This window comes from Corylus avellana, chromosome ca5, assembly GCF_901000735.1.
Source record: "Corylus avellana chromosome ca5, CavTom2PMs-1.0".
In the NCBI taxonomy this organism is placed as follows: domain Eukaryota; kingdom Viridiplantae; phylum Streptophyta; class Magnoliopsida; order Fagales; family Betulaceae; genus Corylus; species Corylus avellana.
The window spans coordinates 32258131-32279693 of record NC_081545.1 but is presented as its reverse complement, the minus strand read 5'-3'; the positions used below and the strand labels follow the sequence as shown (position 1 = coordinate 32279693).

Here is a 21563-nt window from a genome sequence, read left to right as displayed (position 1 = left end):
TTATCAATTGAGTGTTTGGATAACATTAACATATAATTACGGTTTCATAATCAAATTACTAATAAGGATGAACAAGATAGAGAGGATGAAGAAAAAAAAGAGAGAAAAGAAGGGTTTTAATATATTTTAATATATTTTAGGTGGGTATTGTTGGTATTTTTTTTCATTTCCGTTCTAAAAAAGGTAACTATTGCGCCAAATATCTTTTTAATAAAAATCGTGATTTTATTTTAAATTCGCACTTTTTCAAATAAGCACCCTCTAATCAGCTTATGGAAATCGCATATTTTTTTGCGATTTTAAAATTTACGTTTTTAAAATCGCAATCCCAAACACCATAAAATTGCGATTTGGTTTAAAATAACAGATTATTTTTTTAAAAACGCACTCCCAAACGCACCCTTAATTTGTTAGGTAAGCGATATGAAGTAAACAAAATGCTGTGGTCCTTCTTCAATTTTCTCGAGTTTTCTAACTATTGTTTTAATTTTTAATGAGGAATAGAGACATATGTCTGTTTTTGAAAAGTATTAATGTCAATTTTCATCAATGTATGGAACAAAATTAGAATGAGGTATTGTTTTTGTTTTAAAAATACCATTTAGCGCAAAAAAAAAAAAAAAACTAGTTATTAAACCACATTAAACAAAAGAGAAGTGCCAGAGAGCTAAAGAATAGGAGCTAGAATTCTTTTCAAACTTACGTGACAAGAATTTTAAAATAAAAAATTATTATTATTATAAATAACTGGTTTGGGGTGTTTAAAATTTTTGTCACGTTAGTTTGAAAATAATTTTGGCTCCTACTCTTTGGCTGTCACAAAAAGGTATTTAATCCTAAATTTAAATGGCTTTATTGATTTTTTTTGTACATACACTTCTCTCTTTAGTCTTTACTTTAAACTCCTTCATAAAGCAATTATTTGTTAGTTCATTTAAGTCCAGGATAGGATCAAGACGAACCATGTCATAGATAAGATAAAATTTTAGAGGTTTAATAGTATATGTGTAATCACATAGTCAATATGTTAGCACCTTGTTTAAAAATTTTAAATAACATATAGTCAAATATAACAAAACAAAGTTTTAATCATAAAATAGATTCTTCCCAATATTTTGAAAGAAAAATATCAAAATTGCACCATGTGTTTCTATTCATTATTAAAATAAAATAAAATAAAAATCCATGAGCTTTCAATTTAAATAAATAAATCCTAATAAATGAATAATTTATGGGATAAATCATTTTTCTATATTCCATTAAACTTTCTAACAATATGCTTATAAAATACTAACTATACCCCAAAGGAAATTTTTACTGAAAATAACATGAACTCAACAACAATAAGCTCTCCATGGCCGTAGAGGTCTCGATCTCCACGGATATAGAAGTATTTCATTAGTTTATGTTAGAAAAGTTCAATAATATGGATCAAATAATATATTTGATAAATTTGTTATCCACATGAATCTATTTGTTAAAATTAAAAACTTATAAAGCTTTTTGACAAAAGTAATGTTATTTTTCATATTCATTTATCTTACACATATTACACCGGCTAATATAACGTGTTTTAAGTAGCTTACACTTTTATTTTTTAAAGGCCTAACATGAAAAATCACTTCAAATATATCACGTCAACTGTTGTGACATATATATGATAAATAAGTGTGAATAGTATGTATGATTACTCTTTTGATAATGAATGAAGAACATGGGATATGATTTTGATTTTTTTGAAGGGAAGGGGAGTAAATGTTTTTTTTTTTTTTTTTTTTTTTTTTGAGTTTAGTTGAATAATTAATTAATCCTCTTAAGAATTTAATTGTAATGATTACTATTACATTATCTTGATTGAAAACATATGGAAGAGATAATGTAGGAAAGTTTAGGTTCTATTTGTTTTGACTTAAAATGTTTTTTTATTAGAAAATGATTTCAGCGGGACAATGATTTTAACTAAAAACATTTTACTCATAGAAAAAATACGACGGCAATGGCAACAACAAAGGCGGTGGCAACTTAACTGCAAGGGAAGTGCATGCGAGAATGAAGTCAGGTATTATGGGTTAAGAAGGAGAAGCTCAAATTTAAAAAATTGTTTAAAAAAAAGGGGGGAAGAGAAAGTCAATATGTTTGAGTGATTATAATTAAGTAGTATCCTCCATTTGATTATAAGTATCACAATGCTTGCATGAACATCATGTAATTGAAATGTCTTGGTACTTAAAATTCCAGGAAGAATAATGACAATATCATAAGTAGACAAAACATGAAAATTGCTTTTAGGGATCGGGGAAGAGTCAAGAAATGGTTGAAGTCAATGTTTTATTTAGTCTAGTTAAGATTTTGATTATGAAACTTTGAAAATTTTGTTATTACTTAAGTGGCACTTTTCAATTTACATCCTATGTACATACGAATAACGATAGAAATTACACTTTTATTTATTATTATCTTATTTTGTTGATATAATAATATTAATAAATTATTGTTAAAAAAATAATAATAATAAATTAACATTGTCACGTTAATACAGTAAAATAAAAAATAAATAAAATGTAAATTTTAGTATTACTCATGCCCACAAGAGACACAAACACAAGACATAAACATGTTTTTTTTTTTTTTTTGAGAAAACAAGACATAAACATGTTATCAAGGTATGTAGTGCACGCGGATTTATTTAACTCATAAACATGTTATTAAGGTAATGAAGTGGGATTACATGTATACCCTTAAGAGATGATCTGCACTTCAATTCAAAATGTGAAGCGCCGCCAACTACTAGAAACAGCCATATAATTCTTTTGCTATATTCTATTCCTGCCCCCCAAATCTCAGTTACCATTTTCTTGTAGTGTATGAACCCAATGCAAGTTTCCACGCCAATCCGAAGCCCAACATGGGTTTCGAGACGAAGGCTCTTGGAAGAGAAGCTCTCAGACCTCCACAAGTGCACCAACCTGAAGCAGATAAAGCAAGTCCACGCCCAAATTCTCAAAGCCGATCTCCACCAGGACCTCTTTGTAGCACCCAAGCTCATAGCGGCTTTCTCTTTGTGCCGCCAAATGGTGTTGGCAGTCAATGCTTTCAATCAGATACAAGAACCCAATGTGCATCTGTACAATACTTTGATCAGAGCGCATTGTCAGAACTCTCAGTCCTTACAGGCCTTCGCCGCCTTCTTTGAAATGCAGAGTAGTGGGATTTTTCCCGATAATTTCACATACCCATTTCTTCTTAAAGCGTGTCCTGGGCAATCTTGGTTGCCTATGGTCCAAATGATTCATAGCCATATTGAGAAGTTTGGGTTTTGTTCAGATATTTTTGTGCCGAATTCGCTCCTTGATAGCTATTCTAAGTGTGGATCGGTGGGTGTTAATGCAGCGAGGAAGTTGTTTCAGGTAATGGGGGAGAGAGATGTTGTGTCTTGGAATTCTATGATTGGTGGTTTGGCGAAAGCCGGGGAATTGGGGGAGGCTCGCCGGTTGTTTGATGAAATGCCTGAGAGGGACACGGTTAGTTGGAATACAATATTGGATGGCTATGTGAAGGCTGGAGAAATGAACAAGGCGTTTGAATTGTTTGAGAAGATGCCTGGGAGGAATGTTGTGTCTTGGTCTACCATGGTTTCGGGCTATTGTAAAGTTGGGGATATGGATATGGCAAGAATGTTGTTTGATAAGATGCCCGTTAAGAACTTGGTTACTTGGACTATAATTATATCTGGGTATGCTCAAAAGGGGCTTGCAAATGAGGCGATTAGCTTGTATGATAACATGGAGGAGTCTGGGTTGAAGCCTGATGATGGGGCTGTTATTAGTGTTTTGGCTGCTTGTGCAGAGTCTGGTTTACTTGGATTGGGTCAGAAAGTTCATGCCTCTATTAAGAGGACTAGATTTAAGTGTAGTACTCAAGTGTTAAATGCATTGATTGATATGTATGCAAAATGTGGTAGCTTAGACAAGGCATATATTGTCTTTGATGGGATAGCAAAGAGAGATGTGGTATCCTGGAATGCCATGCTCCAAGGGTTAGCGACACATGGACATGGTGAGAAAGCACTTAAGCTTTTCTCTAGAATGAAACAAGAAGGGTTTAAGCCAGATAAAGTTACCCTAGTTGGTGTGTTATGTGCTTGCACCCACGCAGGCCTTGTGGAGGAGGGTATTCAATACTTCTACACGATGGAGAGTAACTATGGGATAGTTCCCCAAGTTGAGCATTATGGTTGCATGATTGACCTTTTGGGTCGTGGGGGGCGTCTGAAGGAAGCTTTTAGGCTTGTGCATAGCATGCCAATGGAACCAAATGCCATTATTTGGGGAACCCTTTTGGGGGCATGCCGCATGCATAATGATGTGGATCTTGCTGGGCAGGTTGTGGATCACCTGGTTAAATTAGAGCCATCAGATCCTGGAAATTTGTCTATGTTGTCAAATATATATGCTGCAGCCGGAGATTGGGATAGTGTTTCCAATGTGAGGCTGCGAATGAGGAGTACAGGAATCCAAAAACCGTCAGGGGCTAGTTCCATAGAAGTCGATGATGAGGTGCATGAATTTACTGTATCTGATAGAACACACCCTAAATCGGACAAAATTTATCAGATGGTTGACAGATTGGTTGATGACCTTAAGCAGGTTGGATACGTCCCAAAAGCATACCAATAGGAGTCAGTGCAGATTATGGTTTTGGTACACTGTTAAATTGGTGCTTATATTGCTAGCATACTCTCACGTTAAGGGGCAGCGCCACTTTGTAAAGCCTCAGTTTGGTAACATTTCCTCTTGAAGGTCCTAAAAGCCTTCCATTTGCTGGTTGTGTTTTGCCTAGGATTGATTGTACTTGCTAAGAAAACAATGGTATGGTATGATTGATTGTTCATATATGTAAATGCCATCCATTTTTAATCAGTTAGACATTCAAATTGCTACTGATCATGCAAGATTCTTTCACCTGTTGTGCCTAAATTAAACCATGATGAATTGAATTATTTAATTAGCTTTTTAACACTTGTAGACCGAAAGTAGACCCTTATCTTCATTTTTGTTTTTTTTGCCTTGATCCAAACTCACCCGTAGTGGCCAAGGTTGGTGGACTGCTATGGGTAATGACATGAAATTTCTGCTTATTTTATTGAAAATTATACTATTCAAAAAGTTGGTGCGTCAGTCGGAAAGTAATTGAGCAAGAAACAGTGATTGGCTATGAGGTAGACACATCATCCAGAAAGTGTTTGATTGAGAATAAAGCTCATGAGTCATGATGTGCATCTTCTCCTATTCAGCCATGTGTCGTTTTATCCACTGGCCCATACTTTGGAATCAGAAAAAGCACTATCCAACTTGGATCAAATGGGACGGGATGAGATCGAAGAACATCTTGTGGTGCACATTAACCCCCCTTCCACGTATATATATTGGTACCAATTTCTCTTATCCCCTACCATCTTTCTAGTTTCTCCCCCAATTGACACAAAGAAGAAAGGACATGGAAGCTTGTTTTCTCAACTCAAATTCCTTCACCAAGACCCTAGAGCTTGTTCCCTCAATCAAAGCTAGATTTTGGGATCACCCCACGAGATATGCTGCTAGGCAACATAAGAGCAGGAAATTTGCCCCTCCATTTTCAGTATCATGTAAGTTTAAAAGTTCAATTTTTTGAGATTTGGATCCCATGTAATAAGATTCTCCAAATATAATAATGATCGCGTATTGTTTGATTCTTCTCCGTAGGTTGTCGTACGGAATCGTCATCCTGGTCATCCCCAGATGACAACAATTCTTTTATCAATGCTGACTGGCGGTCGTTTAGAGCAAAACTGGTAGCGGCGGATAGAGCATCAAGGTCTGTAGAGCCTCCCTCGTACGTTGATCCAGATAGCGCGGTGGATCATCCTCCTCCGCCCATCACAGTTGGAGACAAATGGGCCCACACCATCCACGAGCCAGAAAAGGGCTGCTTGCTGATTGCCACCGAAAAGCTCGATGGTGTCCACATTTTTGAACGAACGGTTGTACTGGTCTTGTCAATGGGGCCACTGGGTCCATCCGGGATCATTCTGAATCGACCGTCGCTTATGTCGATCAAGGAAACGAGATCAACGGTGATGGATGTTGCAGGCACTTTCTCTGACAGGCCACTGTTCTTTGGAGGCCCTCTGGAGGAAAGCCTGTTTTTGGTGAACACCAAATGTGGTGGTGGTGGTGATGGGGTGGAGAAAAGTGGGGTTTTTGAGGAAGTAATGAAGGGTTTGTATTATGGGAGTAAGGAGAGTGTGGGGTGTGCAGCTGAAATGGTGAAGAGGAATGTGGTTGGGGTTGGAGAGTTTAGGTTCTTTGATGGGTATTGTGGGTGGGAGAAGGAGCAGCTGAGGGATGAAATAAGAGGTGGATATTGGACAGTGGCAGCTTGTAGTCCAAGTGTAATTGGGTTGGGTAGTGCTGTAGGTGTTGGGCTGTGGGAGGAGGTTCTTGGGCTTATGGGCCCTAGAAAAGTTTGGTAACACCTACCATTGATAATGGTTCTGTCACTCACAACTCACACCCCAAAATATGAGGGGTTGTCATAATTTAGGGACCCATAATTTATTACTTTAGACATAACTGGATGGTTTGTTTTTGTGTAAAGAAGAATGTGCAATATCAGTACCAAATCGATTGAGATCTAGTCAATTTGTTATCTAAATTGCAGTATACGCGAGAGAGTTTATATAAAATCTATCTGTTTGAGTAGATGATCATTTAAAATTTATTTAGATAAACATGTCTTATGTAAACTTTTTTACAGTCTACTATCTAAATTGCTAAAAATTTATTTGTGATTGTGTTTGAGAAATAAAGTTTTTAAGTCAAAAAAACGTTTTTTGGCAAAAGTTTTACCAAAAGTGTATTTTAGTTATTTTTATGTTTTTTAGATCTTTAAAAATGCTTTTAAATTTTTTTTTTATCAAACGAACACTTTTTTATTTAAACGAACTTTTTAAATGCTAAACGCACTTTTAAATTTCTCATAGGCACACCTACCCAAGGCCTAAGCCTACAATGCATATATCAATGGATTTGTTTTAATACGACTTGTACCTAACTATGTAATTTACAGCTGGAAATTGCCACTTCCTCATAACTAAGGAGGCATTCAATGTCAAAAATTAAATGACCTCCTCACCACCCCAAGGTTTGCCTAACAACGGCGCAAGTTCAATTTCAACTTGCCCCGGCTCATAAAGTTTTCTTAAGAAAAATTTATAATTCATTACATTAAATTGACATATGCGTCTAAAATATGTGATTATGAATCACATGTTCTATTGATTTTATTATGTCAATTCAGTAGACTGAGTAATACTATAAATTACACTTTTATCTTATCATTATCTCTCATTGCTAACCTTACAGTGCCAATTAGTCCTTGTTCAAAAAGTAAAACAAAATTATGAGTCAGATAATGGTAAAATAAAACATGGTTTCTAGCATTATTCTAATAGGTTAGGCTTTCATAAATTTTTTTCAACCCAATTTAAAAAATAAATAAATAAAACTTTATCCAATCTAATCCAGGCGAGAAAAGCAAGAATTAGCATGTATAATGACACAATGACACCTAAGGCAAACATAAGTTTAACTGGAATATAGACTAGTTAATTCTAAGTTTATAAATAATCAGAAGAATGAGCGATTAATATAAAATTGTCACGTCTAAAGCCTACATGCTTAACTTTTGAATTAATAATGTCCCCCAACATATTATATCAATGTGTTAGGTTCACGTATTGTCATATTCGGTTGATAAGCCTAAGTCATGTCGTTTGAAGTGTAAAATCTATCACATATATTATTGAAAAAAAATGCAATAATCATGATATAATTTGTATGTAATGATTTTATTATTGAAAAATGGTAAACATACAACTCTTATTATAATATTATTATATATTCATGATATGATTTGTATTATTTATTTATTTTCTTTGAGGTAGATATGATTTGTGTTATAGTATGCATTTATTGAGTCCCTATCATGTATGCAATAATTATTATGGATCATTGCATTTATGTATCACACGTGGTTGATCAATTTCCATAATAATTATGTCTTTTTTTCTTTTTTCTTTTTTGGTTCATTGACATTTCGGATTAAAATTGGCAACCTTTTTAATTGGACTCCCCTTTAAATTAGATCAAGTAGGTTGTGTAGTTGGACTTTTCCCTAATGTTTTACTTGAAGACCTATCAAGAGTCTCAACTGTTTATCTCCTCCCACAAAAATATCTCCTATAATTTATTGTTTGAATTGCGTGATTTTAAGGATCCCTATTTATTATAAATAAAAAGAGTGATGCTATAAATTATTTTTGTGTCACTCTTTTGTCTCTCAAGACTCGAAAAATGGTACTCCAAGAGTTCGCTCAATCGGCTGGTATCACGCCTAATGAAACGAAAGTCACTAGTTCGAATCTCTCTCATCCTTATTGTGCGGACGTGTTAAAAACAAAAAAAAATGGCGGGGCTCTTAAAATTACCATTGAGCCTATAATTAATCATTATTAGATTTTAATCAAATGTTGATTTTAAAAGTCACATTACAAGAGTGACATAAGGGGAATTTATACAATTATTCAAATAAAAATATTAACAAACAATTGAAAACATAAAATACTCTAAATTATTTAAATCTTTAATATATATATATAAAGGAGAGAAGTGGAAATGAGTCTGGTGGAGGCAGACCCACCCACAATGAAGGAATCACTTCAACTTGGGTCTATCTTCTTCATCTTCATGCTTTTTTGTTGTTTTCCTTCTCTTGTTCTCATTATATTTTCCCCACTTTTTTTTTTATTATTATTTTATCAAATCGTTACTCAAGTTGAAATGGTTATCAAATAAATTATTAGGAAAACTTCACTTACTACCCCTAATCTTTTATCATTTTTGTAGTCTTACTTTTAAATTTTAAAAATTGTCAATTTAGGATTATAAATTTTCAGAAGTTTGCAATGTTAAGCTTCCCGTCCAAATCTAGCGTTAAATCATAGCGGAAAAAAGTGAAAATTAAAAAATATACCACCTAAATTCAATATATTTTTGTAATTTTATAAACATTTTAAATCTATTTTGAAGATTTCGGTTTTCAATCATTTGATTTAACTTGTGTAAACTTACGAAGGATTGTTATTCTAAATTGACATTTTTTAAAGTATAAAGTTATGATTACAAAATTGATAAAATATCAAGAATAGTAAGTGAAGTTTTCGCTAAATCATTTTATTAATCTTCCGTTAAATATAAAAGACCTCTATTATAAAACTTAGCTGTCCAATTAAAAAAATCATTTGACTAATCCTTTCATTGTTTTCTTGGAAAAAAGGACGTGACAACATTTGGTTTAACGAAAAGAAAGGATTTTAATTGCCCACCAACAAACCCACCCATCAATCATTAATCAAATTGCCCCCCCTATAATAAAACTTCTTCTAACGATTGAAAGGAATATTACTCAATCAAACATCAAAATACACATAAACAAAATTAAAAATAATAATAATAATAAAAGAAAGAAACACACAAACGACAATCCAATTGTTTATTCATTTGATAATTACATCCAAAGTAACGCTGACAGATTCTTCCTAATCCTAATCCTAATCCTAATCCTATTCCTAATCCCAACCTTCCTCGGAGCATCTTTTTTATTTCTACACCTTTTGTTTCCACAAAAAAAAAAAAAAAAAAAAACAAAACAAAACAAAAAACAAAAACTGTGAATTCAACGAGAATCCACACCCACGCGCCACAAACCTCGAATCGGACACGTCATGCAACATAAGTTACATATATAGCAACGTCCGGACATTATTTATTTAAGAGAAATGCAACTTTTTTTTTTTTTATAAAAAAAAAATATATATATACACACACACGTAGAACACTAAAAGAATTAGGGGTGTACAAATGGTTACAGTTATTGACTAAAACCACTAATTGCAACCGCTTAAGCCGGTTATTGAATTTTAATAACCGCAACCGCTCCACTTAGGCAATTAAGGGCTATTCACACCAACACTTAACAGTTTTATAATCCGTTATTTATTTATTTATTATTATTATTTTTTATTTTTTATATATGAGCTTTTAGAAGTGTTTTGGGCCTTCATTGTGCTTATTTTAAATAGTTTTGGGTCAGAGTGTTACCAAAAAAAAAATAATATGATCAAACTCTATTCCTAACTCGTATTTAAAACGACACTTTTAGTGTTTTACCAAAATAGCGTCGTTTTAATGTTATATTTTTAATATAAAATATATAATATATATTTATATTATTATATATAAGGATAACTCGTTAGGAGTTATTAACCGCTTTTTCCTACCTTTAAAATTGCTAATTGCCTGCTCTAAACGGTCAGCGATTTTTTTTTAACCACCTACCAAAGCGATTATGCAGTTAACTGTTAGCGGTTATAAGCGGTTAGTGGTTGCGGGTAGTTATAACCGCCTTGTTTATACACCTCTAAGAAGAACCACATGAGAAACAATAACATTTTTCTTTATTTAAACATGACAGTTGTATCAACCCTGACACGATCCATACACGAGATACGGCTTGACCTGTATAACATATTTGACGAACATTTAGTGTTGGGTTGATATGACCCGACCCATATCACCCGTTTAATTAACAAAATTTTTAAATTTTGAGCATAAAAATGTCATTTTATACAAAAATATTAACACCATAATTCCCAATTATTGAATAACTTCACAACTAAGGATTAAATTAAGAGTAATTTGCTTTAGAATTTTAATTTATACTTTATTAATCGTGTCAATCCCAAATTATATTCTACTAAATTTTAATATATTAATTTTGTGTTAAATTCGAATCGAATTTATAGATTTTGTCAAAAAAAAAATTGTCTGCTTTCACTAGGTGGAGAATAATTCGCACGCTACACGCGCGCGTGGCTTTGAAGGCTGACCGAAAAAATCCAAACCAGCAAGGGGGGTCAGCTACTTTCGGAAACTGTTAGGTTGTTGCTTCAGTAAACACAGGTGCCAACATTTTCTAATGTACTTTCCCAATCTATCTATCTAATGTTGTGCCCAAAAAGCATGGAAGTGGAGAGAATCTAGAAATGTGAAAAAAGAATATATATAAAATGCCCATATCTTTCACATCCTAAAAAATCCAGAAAAAAAAAAGAAAAGAAAAGAAAAAGAGATGTAATAATTAAATGCGAAATAAAATCATTGCACTAAAGCCATTAGGTGAAGCAAAGCACAATAGAATAATGGCAGAACAAAAGTTGACAAATTTTGAAGTCATTGCTGTTGTTGAAGAGGTGTCATGGGGTGGTGTTGCTTTTGTGTAGAGAAGATCTCCTACCTGGGATGTGGGATCTCTATATTTTCTTATCTGATTCTGGCCCAGCAGATCTGAATTCCTGTATATTCTTTTGTCTGGAAATGATCTAAGCTTCTTCTTCAATGGCTGTACAGAGACACCCAGCTTGTGTTATTGCCTCTATGAGGAGATTACCTTTGTTTGTTGGTTCATGGGCTTTCTGGGTCATTCTGGTTTGGGATTACTTTGTCTTCTGTACTGTGGCTGTGCAAAATCATGGAGCTGGTTCGTTTTGTGGGTTGCTGTCCAGAATTTGCTGAACTATGGGCAATCTTTGACAAGGGGTAGAAGAGGATACAGGTATAAGTGGTTGTTCTTCTTATTATTTTTTAATATTTGATTTAATTGGGATAATTGGTATTGATAGTCTGTTATTACTGGGTTTTGGTTTGTCTAGACTCTGGAATTTGATAGTGTTATTTATTTATTGATTTTTGGAGTTAAATATCAGTTTTCCCCCCTTCTAGTCTTCTATTATGCAGACTAGCCATTTCTGCAGTATTCATGCTTTAGTCTTTCTGCTATTGGCGATTGAAGGGGTCTGTTTACTTTTCATTTTCAGGTGTGGCTTGCTGCTTTATTAGCTAACTTTTTTTATTTTCAAATGGGAATTAGACTCTTTCCATGGAATTTGATTATAAGGATTTGGATGATTCACATTGTGGTTTCTCATGGCAAATTAGAGCATTTTAGAACTTTCATGAATCGAGTTATCTGTGAAATTTGGGTCCTATTTACCATAAAATTTGGGTGGTGCCATATGCTCTTATTTATTACCTGATCCATCAAATAACTAGTCTAAGTTGAAATAAGTTAAAAAGCTGACTATTACTTCAAACTAATATTCTTTTTGAAATAGATAAGTATATCCAAGTTGTGGTACGCACCTAATCTGACAAAGCAGATCTGCTGGTTGTGTTGGCAAAACTGAGAATTTGGTTCCGTTGCTTCTTTTTTGAATTGGTATTTGGTAGTCAATTATTTCCCTGTTTCTAAGTTCATTAATGCTCTTTCTTGAGTTGATTGCAGAAATGGGAACTGAAGTACAGTCTAAGATGTATCTGCAAGGATATTATTCCCTGAGGGATCTGAACAACAATGCTGGCAAGGGGAGCTGGCCTCTACATTGTGAACAGAAAACATTGAGAAGTGGACAGTACCATGAAATATTCTTGACAAGGCCGGAAATGGATGGATATGATGGACACGATAAGGAACTGCTGAGGCAAACTATATTGAAGCATGAAACCGTATTCAGGCAGCAGGTACACCTTTTTAAACCCTTTTCTTTTGAGCTATGAAGTTTGACATGTGATGCTTTTTGACTAATTTGAGAAAGGGTCAAAATATTAGTATTTATGCAGTATTGTTATATTTCAACTTATTTGTATGTCATGTTGTCGTCTAGCTCTGTGAACTCCATCGTCTTTACAAAATACAAAGGGACTTGATGAATGATATCAAAAGCGAACTGCACAAACATCTGATACCAGCAGGGACATCACCATCAAATTCTTTTCCATCCGGATTTCCATCTGAAGATGAGAAAAAGAGGTGGCGTATTTCCACGTTCACCTTGGATTCTAGTTATGGTAGACCATCCACTGCAGGTGTGGATCGCATCCCATCTCATTTTAATTCTGAGAAAGGGAAGATCATGCAATCCAATTGTGGTCCTACCCAAATTGGAGTAAGGCAGAAGGAATATGAGTCTATGGAACCCAAATGTCGCAAGCTTCAGAGAAGATTATTTGACCTGGAAATTCCAGCTCATGAATACATCAACAATGAAGGGGAAGAGCAAAAAGTTTCCGGAGACTTGGGAGTGCAAAGTTATCCTCCCAACGAGTCTATTTCTCATAAGAGGGATGGAAATTTGTCTATTTGCGTTGGGGTGAGCACTTGCTGTAGTGCTGATGCTTTCAGTTCCAATGTGCATTTGAGGAAAGCCCCTGGCTTGACCGATCTGAATGAAAAAATTCAGGTTGAGGAAGCATATGCTTCAGATATTCTAGCCAATAATGCGTGCTCCAAAAAGGAGATGCAAAGGCAGGATTCATCTGCCAGTGCATATTCAGGTTTCCAATGTTTGGCTAAGGAATTCTCTCAAAATCAGCACAATGGAAGGGGTGGAGCAGTTAACATTCTGCGTTTTGAGAATGAAAGCAAGCAACACGATCAGTTATCTTATACGTTTCAAGCTGGTAGGAACTTATACTTCACTTTGAATTTGCTGTGTTGTGTTAAATCAATAGAAATCTTTACTAAGATATGATTTTCTTGTTTAAGCGTATTTCACCTCATTTACAAGCTTCTTAATCTTTTTCAAGTTATCAAATACTTATGATGCCCTGTTTTCTTTTGAACTGATAATAAAGCAATTAACTGGTTCTTCATCTCCATATTAATCGGAAAAGAAAAGACACAAAATAGTTGATAGAACAATGGAAGAAAGGAACACAGGCAAATAAGGTACACAGAACTAATACCTGAAAATTGATCTTTATTATTTTCCCATGTATGAGAAAAGAATTTATTGAGCATGTTTATCTGTATTCTAGGAATGTGATTCAATATTAAGACTCTTGATTTGGCAACAATCTTCTCAACTTACATGGACGTGTTTGTAGAAGAGTCATTGTGTGGTCATAATGCACTAAAATTCAATTTTCATATGCTTTTGAGGCTCCCAACTGCTGGGGAAGTCATGTTAATACATAAAAGAAAGCCTCTTTGAGTGAGTTACCTTATTGAAGAAGTTGATTTAATGACAGCTATAAAAGTTCTTCAACAGGAAAGTATGTTTGAGAGTATGTCTTGTTCATTGTCAATTTGAGGAAACTGGGTGCATGGCTTTTCATGTTTAAAGCCACCGTTGTTTCTTTTTTCTATTTCTCTTTTTAAATTTGAAAAAATAATTTCCAATGCATGAATCCTTACTACAAATAGAGAACAAATTAGAGGCCAGAAAAAGTTACTCTGTAGGATTCCAATTAAACTAATGATTGATATGGCTCTCTTTTCAGGGAAAACTAGAAGCAACAGAAGTTCTTTCTCTGGAAGTTTTCGTCCTGCAGATTTTCCTAAGCCTTGTGAATCATCACAAGTTGAATTTATGAAAGCTCGTGACACTGCAACGTGTTTCCCTTCTGGTCAGAGTAAGACAGAGCAACAGATAAAGAGGACAATTTTTGGTGTAGAAATCTCTGACACAAATCATGATTCATCTCTTGTGGCTTCCCATTCACTTGGTCTGCAGGCCTCACTAGTTCCTAAATCTGATATGGCCAATTCTAAGTCATGTACTATTTCACCTTGGACAAAGCCTCCAGGTAGCTTGAGCCAGCACTTAACATCAACTCAAGGAAACCCTTGCTATAATACCTCTCGTCAGTCAAATAAGAGTTCAGCAACATTGACGCGAAGCCCTGAAGTTACTGGGGAGTTGCTTATAGATAGTTATTCGAAATCAATTCCAGATATAAGAGATGAAGTTTCCTACCAAAATGATGTCTACCTTGGTTCACGGTCAGTGTCCAACGAATTACATGGTTGCCAGCCATCAGGTCACCTTGGCTTTCCAAATGGTGTCAATGACTGTAATTTTACTTTTGAGCAATTTCGGCAACACGAGCCTCAAAAATACCTTTGGGGTTCAGGCAGTATCATGGATGTGAAGTCTGCAAAGAAAATGAATATGGATGCAGTAGCTCCAAATGATCAATACAAAGTAATTTGTGAACAAAATCTTGTTTCGGTTGACTGGCCAAGGACCCAGGAGAATTCACAGGGAGCATCGTCTTGGCTAAGACCAATGTCAAATTTTAATGGCAAATATTCCGGAGAAAAGGAAGGCTCTGGTCACAAGAATTTGGGTTCCTGGCAAAACTATTCTCTGCAATTTGTCAACAAAACTGAAATGATAAATGGTCCATCTCAGAGGTTTACTCTGGACTCCTCATCAGCAACATGTGCTGATGATGCTGAGCATGGAAAAATTGATAAAGGTAACTGCTCAAAGAATATGAAGATTCTTGGGTTTCCTATTATTGACAAGCCTCATACATTGAAGGATCTTCCTTCTCATAGCTCCCCCTCAAAGCGGAGTTGTGCTGCTTCTGCAATTGATACTGTAAATGCTGGGTTAGTTATAACTGATTTAGCTCATGATCCCATGTCACCCAGATCTGGAGAGCTACTCAAAGAGAAGGATCAGGTCGTAGCAAAGGGATTGGATAACCACGGTGCCCCTTCTAGACATCAGATTGACTTGAATATTTGTGTAACTGAAGAAGAGGTTCTATCTACACCCTCTTCTCCCATTGCAACTCAGATAGATTTGGAGGTGCCAGTAGTCATTGACACAGAAATAGTTATTACTCCTGCAGAAGGATCTCCAGAAAGCAAAAGTAGAGAACATTTTGCCTCATTACATGATGAATCTAGGGTGCCTTGTGAGGGACTTATCAGAGTAGCAGCAGAGGCTTTAGTTTCCATCTCGTTATCTCATGTGCATAATCTTCCAAGCCATGCTGTAGATAATAATCTTCAAGAAAATGCTACTTGTCACCAGTCAGAAGCTTCACTCACTGATTCGCTTCATTGGCTTGCAGAAATAATCTCTTCATGCAAGTCTGATACTGAGAATAAGGTTGTAGAAGTTTCAATGGGTAAAGACAATTCTTTTCAAGAAGAGCTTATTCCTGATGGGATTGATTTCTTTGAGTTCATGACATTAAATTTGACCGAAAGCAAGGTAGAGGACTACTGTTATAAGCCTGAGATTTGGGAAGACCAACAAGATGAAAACACATTGCAAGGAAGGCCTAGGAGACGTCAAACGAGGAGAGGGAGGCAACGGAAAGACTTCCAAAGAGATGTACTTCATAGCATCACCTCCCTTTCGAGGAATGAGGTGACTGAGGATCTCCTGACATTCGAAGGGTTGATTAAGGCAACTGGTGGCACTTGGCAGTCAGGTTTGGCACACAAAAATTCCAGTAAGAGTGGCGGTGGAAGGGGACGGAGGCGATCAGCAGCTTCTAATTCCCCTTCTGGTGCAACTGCAGCTTGCCTGCCCCAGGTTCAGCAACCAAAATGTATAGTGCTTGGACTTGAGGAAAAAAGCCTAACAGGATGGGGAAAGAGGACAAGGCGTCCCGCTCGACAGAGATGTCTGATTAATAATCCTCAGCTTTGCCTAAAATAAGTAGTGGGAGATGCCTGTGTTTCTTGGGAGTGCACTTGAGTAGGACTTGAGGGTTTTGCCACCAGCTTTCTAAGCCATTGCCCATGGGGTTTTTACATTGTCCATTTCTTCTTGGTCCTAATTATATCTGTATTCTGAGTGAGTTGTATGATTCATCATAAATACTTTGCATTGATTTTTTAGTGACAAACAGAGTTTGATAAGTTAAACTTGTAACGTAACTGAAAGGATTTTGTGAAAGATTATGGATTGCATACCTCCAGTTCAAGATTTTTAGAGTTGTACAGATATTTTTCTTTCAAATATTCAAGGTTGTCCCCTGTCTTCTCTTCTCCTTTCAGTGCCTTCAATTTTCTACAGAAAATACATTATATTATTTTGTGTGCGCTTAAAAAGGTTCACTTGCTTAGCGGGTTTATATTCTCATCAGTTATTTGAAACAGGATTGAAATCCCCTATTATTAGGTTACCGAAATAATATAAAATTCAAACTATTTAAAAGAGGGGTTTGCAAAGCTCATCTGTCTAAACTATTTAAAAAAAAGGTTTGTAAAGCTCACCAGTCCCGAGCATTTTAAACGGTCCAAAGTAGTTGAACCTCACAGCTTTCTCGCTTAAAGTACCCGCATTTATATCTTGATCAAAAAGCCTAATACCATGTATCCTTGTCATTTGAAACACATACCAGTACCTTTATGTGGTCCTCTCAAACCTGTTTCTACGGCCACCTTACCAACATCATCAACGTTGTTGTAATCTAGATTTTTGCTTCATTGCCAGTTGTTGGCCACGGTAAAGTGCCTCTGTTACTTTTCATCGCCCGTTCGAAAACAGTGGTTCCCGATTAATCTCAAGTCTTCATCGCCTGTTAGAGACACTTGGAAACATCGTATTGGCTCAACCGTGCTGCATTTACTCGCTAAAAGATTTCGAATATTGACATTTTTACCTACGATGCACCCTTTTCAGTCTACCCAAAATGCGTCTATTCCTCTTTGGATTTGGCTTCGTCTTTAGGTCAGAACATGGGACAAACCCAAATGGAAGCTTTCCCATCTAGGATTTGTTTTCTCAATGCAGGAAGCCATTCCCTCACTGACATTTTACAATTATGAAAGTTTTTGCATCTGGGTTTCGTTCACTTGTCCACAGCAACGACCCGATACTATCTACCAAAGTCCAAACCAGATTTTTCGTTAACACGAGTAGCAAAGAACATCTCTCTCAATCTCCGCCTATATCAGATAAATTTGCTTCTTTCTTGGATAATTGTTCAGATGTTTTCTCTCTGAGAAAACTCCATGCTTGCATTTTCGCTCAGGGGCTGGGAGACAGTAATTTTCTGGGCTCTAAGCTCCTGAATTCCTATGCAAAGTTTGGTCTTCTAGCTGAATCTAGATGGGTATTCGACAGAATTATAAATAACAATCTGTCTCATTGGAACTCGATCCTTGTTGGGTATTTCCGGGCCGGTCAATTTGGTGAAGTTATTAGGCGGTACTCGTATTTGAGAGAATGGAAGATTGGTTTAGATAGTTCGGCCATTACATTTGGTTTGAAGAGTTGTATTGAGCTGGGAAGTATAGAATTTGGGAGAGGGGTTCATGTGGATGCTTTCAAGTTTGGGTTTAATGCGGATAGGTTTGTCGGTTCGTCGCTCATTGGTCTGTATTGTAGACATGGAGATATTGAAGACGCATCTAGAGTGTTTGATGAAATAGCTGACAAAGATGTTGTTGTTTATACGTCGATGATCACTGGGTATGCTCAATGCAGCGATCACCGTGGGTATGAGGCTTTCTGTGTCGCTCGTCATATGCAAAATCATCAACTGGATCCCAATCGGGTGACTTTGGTGAGCTTACTTCAAGCTGCGGCACACTTGGAAGCACTAGAAGTGGGTCGTTCCATCCATGCTTATGCTATTAGAAGAAGCATTGGTTGTTCAGATGAAGTCTTTGAAACTAGTCTTATGGACATGTATACCAATTGTGGGGCACTAAGAACGGCTGCCTGCATCTTTGGGAAAATGGATTCAAAAACAATTGGTTCTTGGAATGCTATGATTGCTGGTCATCTTCAAATGGAGCAGCCCTTTGAAGCTTTCAACCTTTTCTGCCAAATGGTGCAAGAAAACTTCATGCCTGATTTGATAACTTTAGCCAATGGGATTTTGTGCTGTGCTACCTTGAAGTATTTGCTTCAAGGCAAGAGCATTCATGGTTACATCATTCGAACTGGAGTTGACCTGGATCTGGTAGCCATAACTGCTTTGGTTGATTTGTATTGTAAATGCAACAGCTTAATCCAAGCCAGGGGATTGTTTGATAGCATGGAGAAAAGAGATGCTATTTCCTATAGTGTGATGATGACTGGTTATCTCCAAAACGAGTTTTCTTGTGAAGCTATGATGACCTTTATTGAAATGGTTAAAGCAGGTATCAAACCAAATATAAGTTCCATTGTAAGTGTGCTTTCTGCATCCTCTAATTTGAAAGACATTAAAAGAGGTAGGTGTCTCCATGGATACTTATTAAGACGCGGGTTAGACTGGAACACTGAAATTGCCAACCAAACCATCTATATGTATGCAAAATGTGGTCGTATGGTCTATGCAAGGCAACTATTTAACCGGATAAAATATAAAGACCTGGTCTCTTGGACTTCAATGATGATGAGTTATGTGCTTCATGGGCATGCGGATGAAGCCATTATCTTGTTCCGGCTGATGCAAAGAGAAAAGCTGGAACATGACTTGGTCACTGTAATTAGTCTGCTTCAGGCATTTTCTCAGCTTGCTTGTGTAAATTTAGCAAGGGAAGTTCAGTGTCACTTGTATCGCATTTATATGGACAGAGAGATACCTGTTATCAATTCTCTCATCACTACTTATGCCAAGTGTGGTAGATTAGATATGGCCAGAGATGTCTTTGAGCACGTGAGCAAGCGGTGCCTTACATCATGGAACACAATGATAGCTGCATATGCCATGCACGGGAGCTCTGCAGAGGTACTAAAACTATTTGATCGAATGAAAGAAGAAGAAAAGATCGAGCCTGATGAGGTAACCTTTACGTCAATACTCACTGCTTGCAGTCATTCAGGCTTGGTAGAAGATGGTCTGCAAGTTTTCAGGTCCATGAGCGAAGAATATGCTATTGTTCCATGTGAAGTACATTATAGTTGTATGGTAGATTTATTAAGCCGCGCAGGACAGCTTGATGAAGCATATGACATGGTTAGGCGCATGCCATCAGGAAAAAGTACTTCTGCACTGGGTGCTTTGCTTGCTGCTTGTATAGTACATAGAAATACAGAGATTGGGGAGGTTGTAGGGAGGCAACTGCTGGAACTGGTACCTGAGAACTCAAGCGCTTATTCTATGGTGTCAAATTTATATGCAGAAGGTGGGAAATGGGATGAAGTAGCCAAAATAAGAGCCATTGTAAAGGATAAAGGTTTGAAAAGGACTCCTGGGTGTAGTCTGATAGAGCTAGATAAGCAGGTATGTGCAATGTGAATCCTTCCTGAAAGAGAGTAATTACCTTTCAAACTTCATTTTCAGATCTGAGGCTGAATATCATCGATTCTGATTTTGCATTATATACAGTTGACATGTGAAATTAATAGGTACAGACAGGCTAGTGATGAGAGTTCTTGTTGTTTGTAATCTAGCTGTCACAAGTAATTTTTATACATTTTTTCTCCTAAACTTGAAATAGAGGAGGCAGCTCAAGTTTTCTATAATCTTTTTTCTCTAATCTTTGAGTCTTTGAGACATGTCTAGAAATTGTTGACCCATATGTTACACATCAACATGGTGAAAGAGACCATTTTTTGCTTTTATGCTTCACACGGCTAGATTACAAGCGCACATAAGTGCACCATATACTTATGTGGAGTCCACATAAGTGCACAAATCTAATTATTTATTTGTAAGATGAGATGAAAAAAATATTGACATCAATCATTTCTCTTTTTCTTTTTGAAGAGAAATGATTAATGTTAATAATTTGTTCATATTTTTCTCATATTATCTTACAAATTTAATAGATCAACTATTAGATTTATAAGGTCCACCATAGACTTATGTGGGGTTTACATAAGTTTACAAATCTAATGATTGATTTGTAAGATAAGATGAAGAAAATAGGAGAAAAATATTGACACTAGTCATTTCTCTTTTAGAAATGATATAAATTTTCTTTGAAATTTGTGTCCTTTTAAAAAAGACTGGCTTATAAGCTTTTCAAAGAAGGGTCTCTTCTCACTGGGAGTAGAGCTAAATTGTCCGTTTTATGATGCAATTTGCACCCTATTCAAAAAACAAAAGGACTTGAGATCCTCATAAATTTTCTAAAATATGAGATTCTCATATTTTAAAATTTAAACCGTCCATTACATTTAACGGTTCAAATAAATGCAAAAATTTGTGTGTTATCAAAGCAAGTAATTTATGTTCGGTAATACACATTTCATATTTTTGAACGTTGTGTGTGGACAAAAGCAATCCATATCTCATGTTAGAGAGAGAGGAAAAAAAAACATATCTCATGCAATGATGATCCAGTTGGTAGTTAGGACTTTGGATCATAATTTATTGTTGACTAACTGTTATCTTTACCGCACAATGTTCAACATGATAATTTTATTTAGGAATAACTTTGATATTAATATATTATTTGATTTACTTATTTAATGCTATCAATTTTTTTAAGATGTATTTCAATGATGAAATGTTGGAGATTTAAGTTGTAAGAGAATCAAATAATATTCCTTTTTCCCATTAGGGTTTTCTCACTTTCTCTCTAGCACCGCAGCCTCAGGTAAGCCCCCTCCCCCATGGTGAGGGGAGGAGGGATGGCCGTTTGTTGCCTCCCTCCTTCCCCTCACCGGCCCTTGCACTAGGTGCCAGTAGTTTACTTGATGTCCCTGGCCCAGG

General features: G+C 35.9%; 4 protein-coding genes across 4 annotated transcripts; all 4 read left to right on the top strand.

Moving 5' to 3' along the window:
* Window positions 1-2793: 2793 nt before the first annotated feature.
* LOC132182911 (pentatricopeptide repeat-containing protein At3g29230) lies at window positions 2794-5051 on the top strand. The gene has a single exon (XM_059596280.1). It carries the CDS (start codon window positions 2865-2867, stop codon window positions 4674-4676), a length of 1812 nt encoding a protein of 603 aa, XP_059452263.1. The 5' UTR covers window positions 2794-2864; the 3' UTR covers window positions 4677-5051.
* A 65-nt stretch (window positions 5052-5116) lies between these two features.
* LOC132182912 (uncharacterized) lies at window positions 5117-6703 on the top strand. The gene is made up of 2 exons (XM_059596281.1): window positions 5117-5644; window positions 5742-6703. The coding sequence occupies exons 1-2, from the start codon at window positions 5497-5499 to the stop codon at window positions 6509-6511; spliced, it is 918 nt and encodes a 305-aa protein (XP_059452264.1). The 5' UTR covers window positions 5117-5496; the 3' UTR covers window positions 6512-6703.
* A 4414-nt stretch (window positions 6704-11117) lies between these two features.
* Window positions 11118-16897, top strand: LOC132182317 (uncharacterized). The gene is made up of 4 exons (XM_059595525.1): window positions 11118-11712; window positions 12442-12677; window positions 12821-13616; window positions 14439-16897. Exons 2-4 carry the CDS (start codon window positions 12444-12446, stop codon window positions 16619-16621), a joined length of 3213 nt encoding a protein of 1070 aa, XP_059451508.1. The 5' UTR covers window positions 11118-11712; window positions 12442-12443; the 3' UTR covers window positions 16622-16897.
* A 367-nt stretch (window positions 16898-17264) lies between these two features.
* Window positions 17265-20346, top strand: LOC132181506 (putative pentatricopeptide repeat-containing protein At3g25060, mitochondrial). The gene has a single exon (XM_059594757.1). The coding sequence runs from the start codon at window positions 17733-17735 to the stop codon at window positions 20139-20141; it is 2409 nt and encodes an 802-aa protein (XP_059450740.1). The 5' UTR covers window positions 17265-17732; the 3' UTR covers window positions 20142-20346.
* The last annotated feature ends 1217 nt before the right edge of the window (window positions 20347-21563 follow it).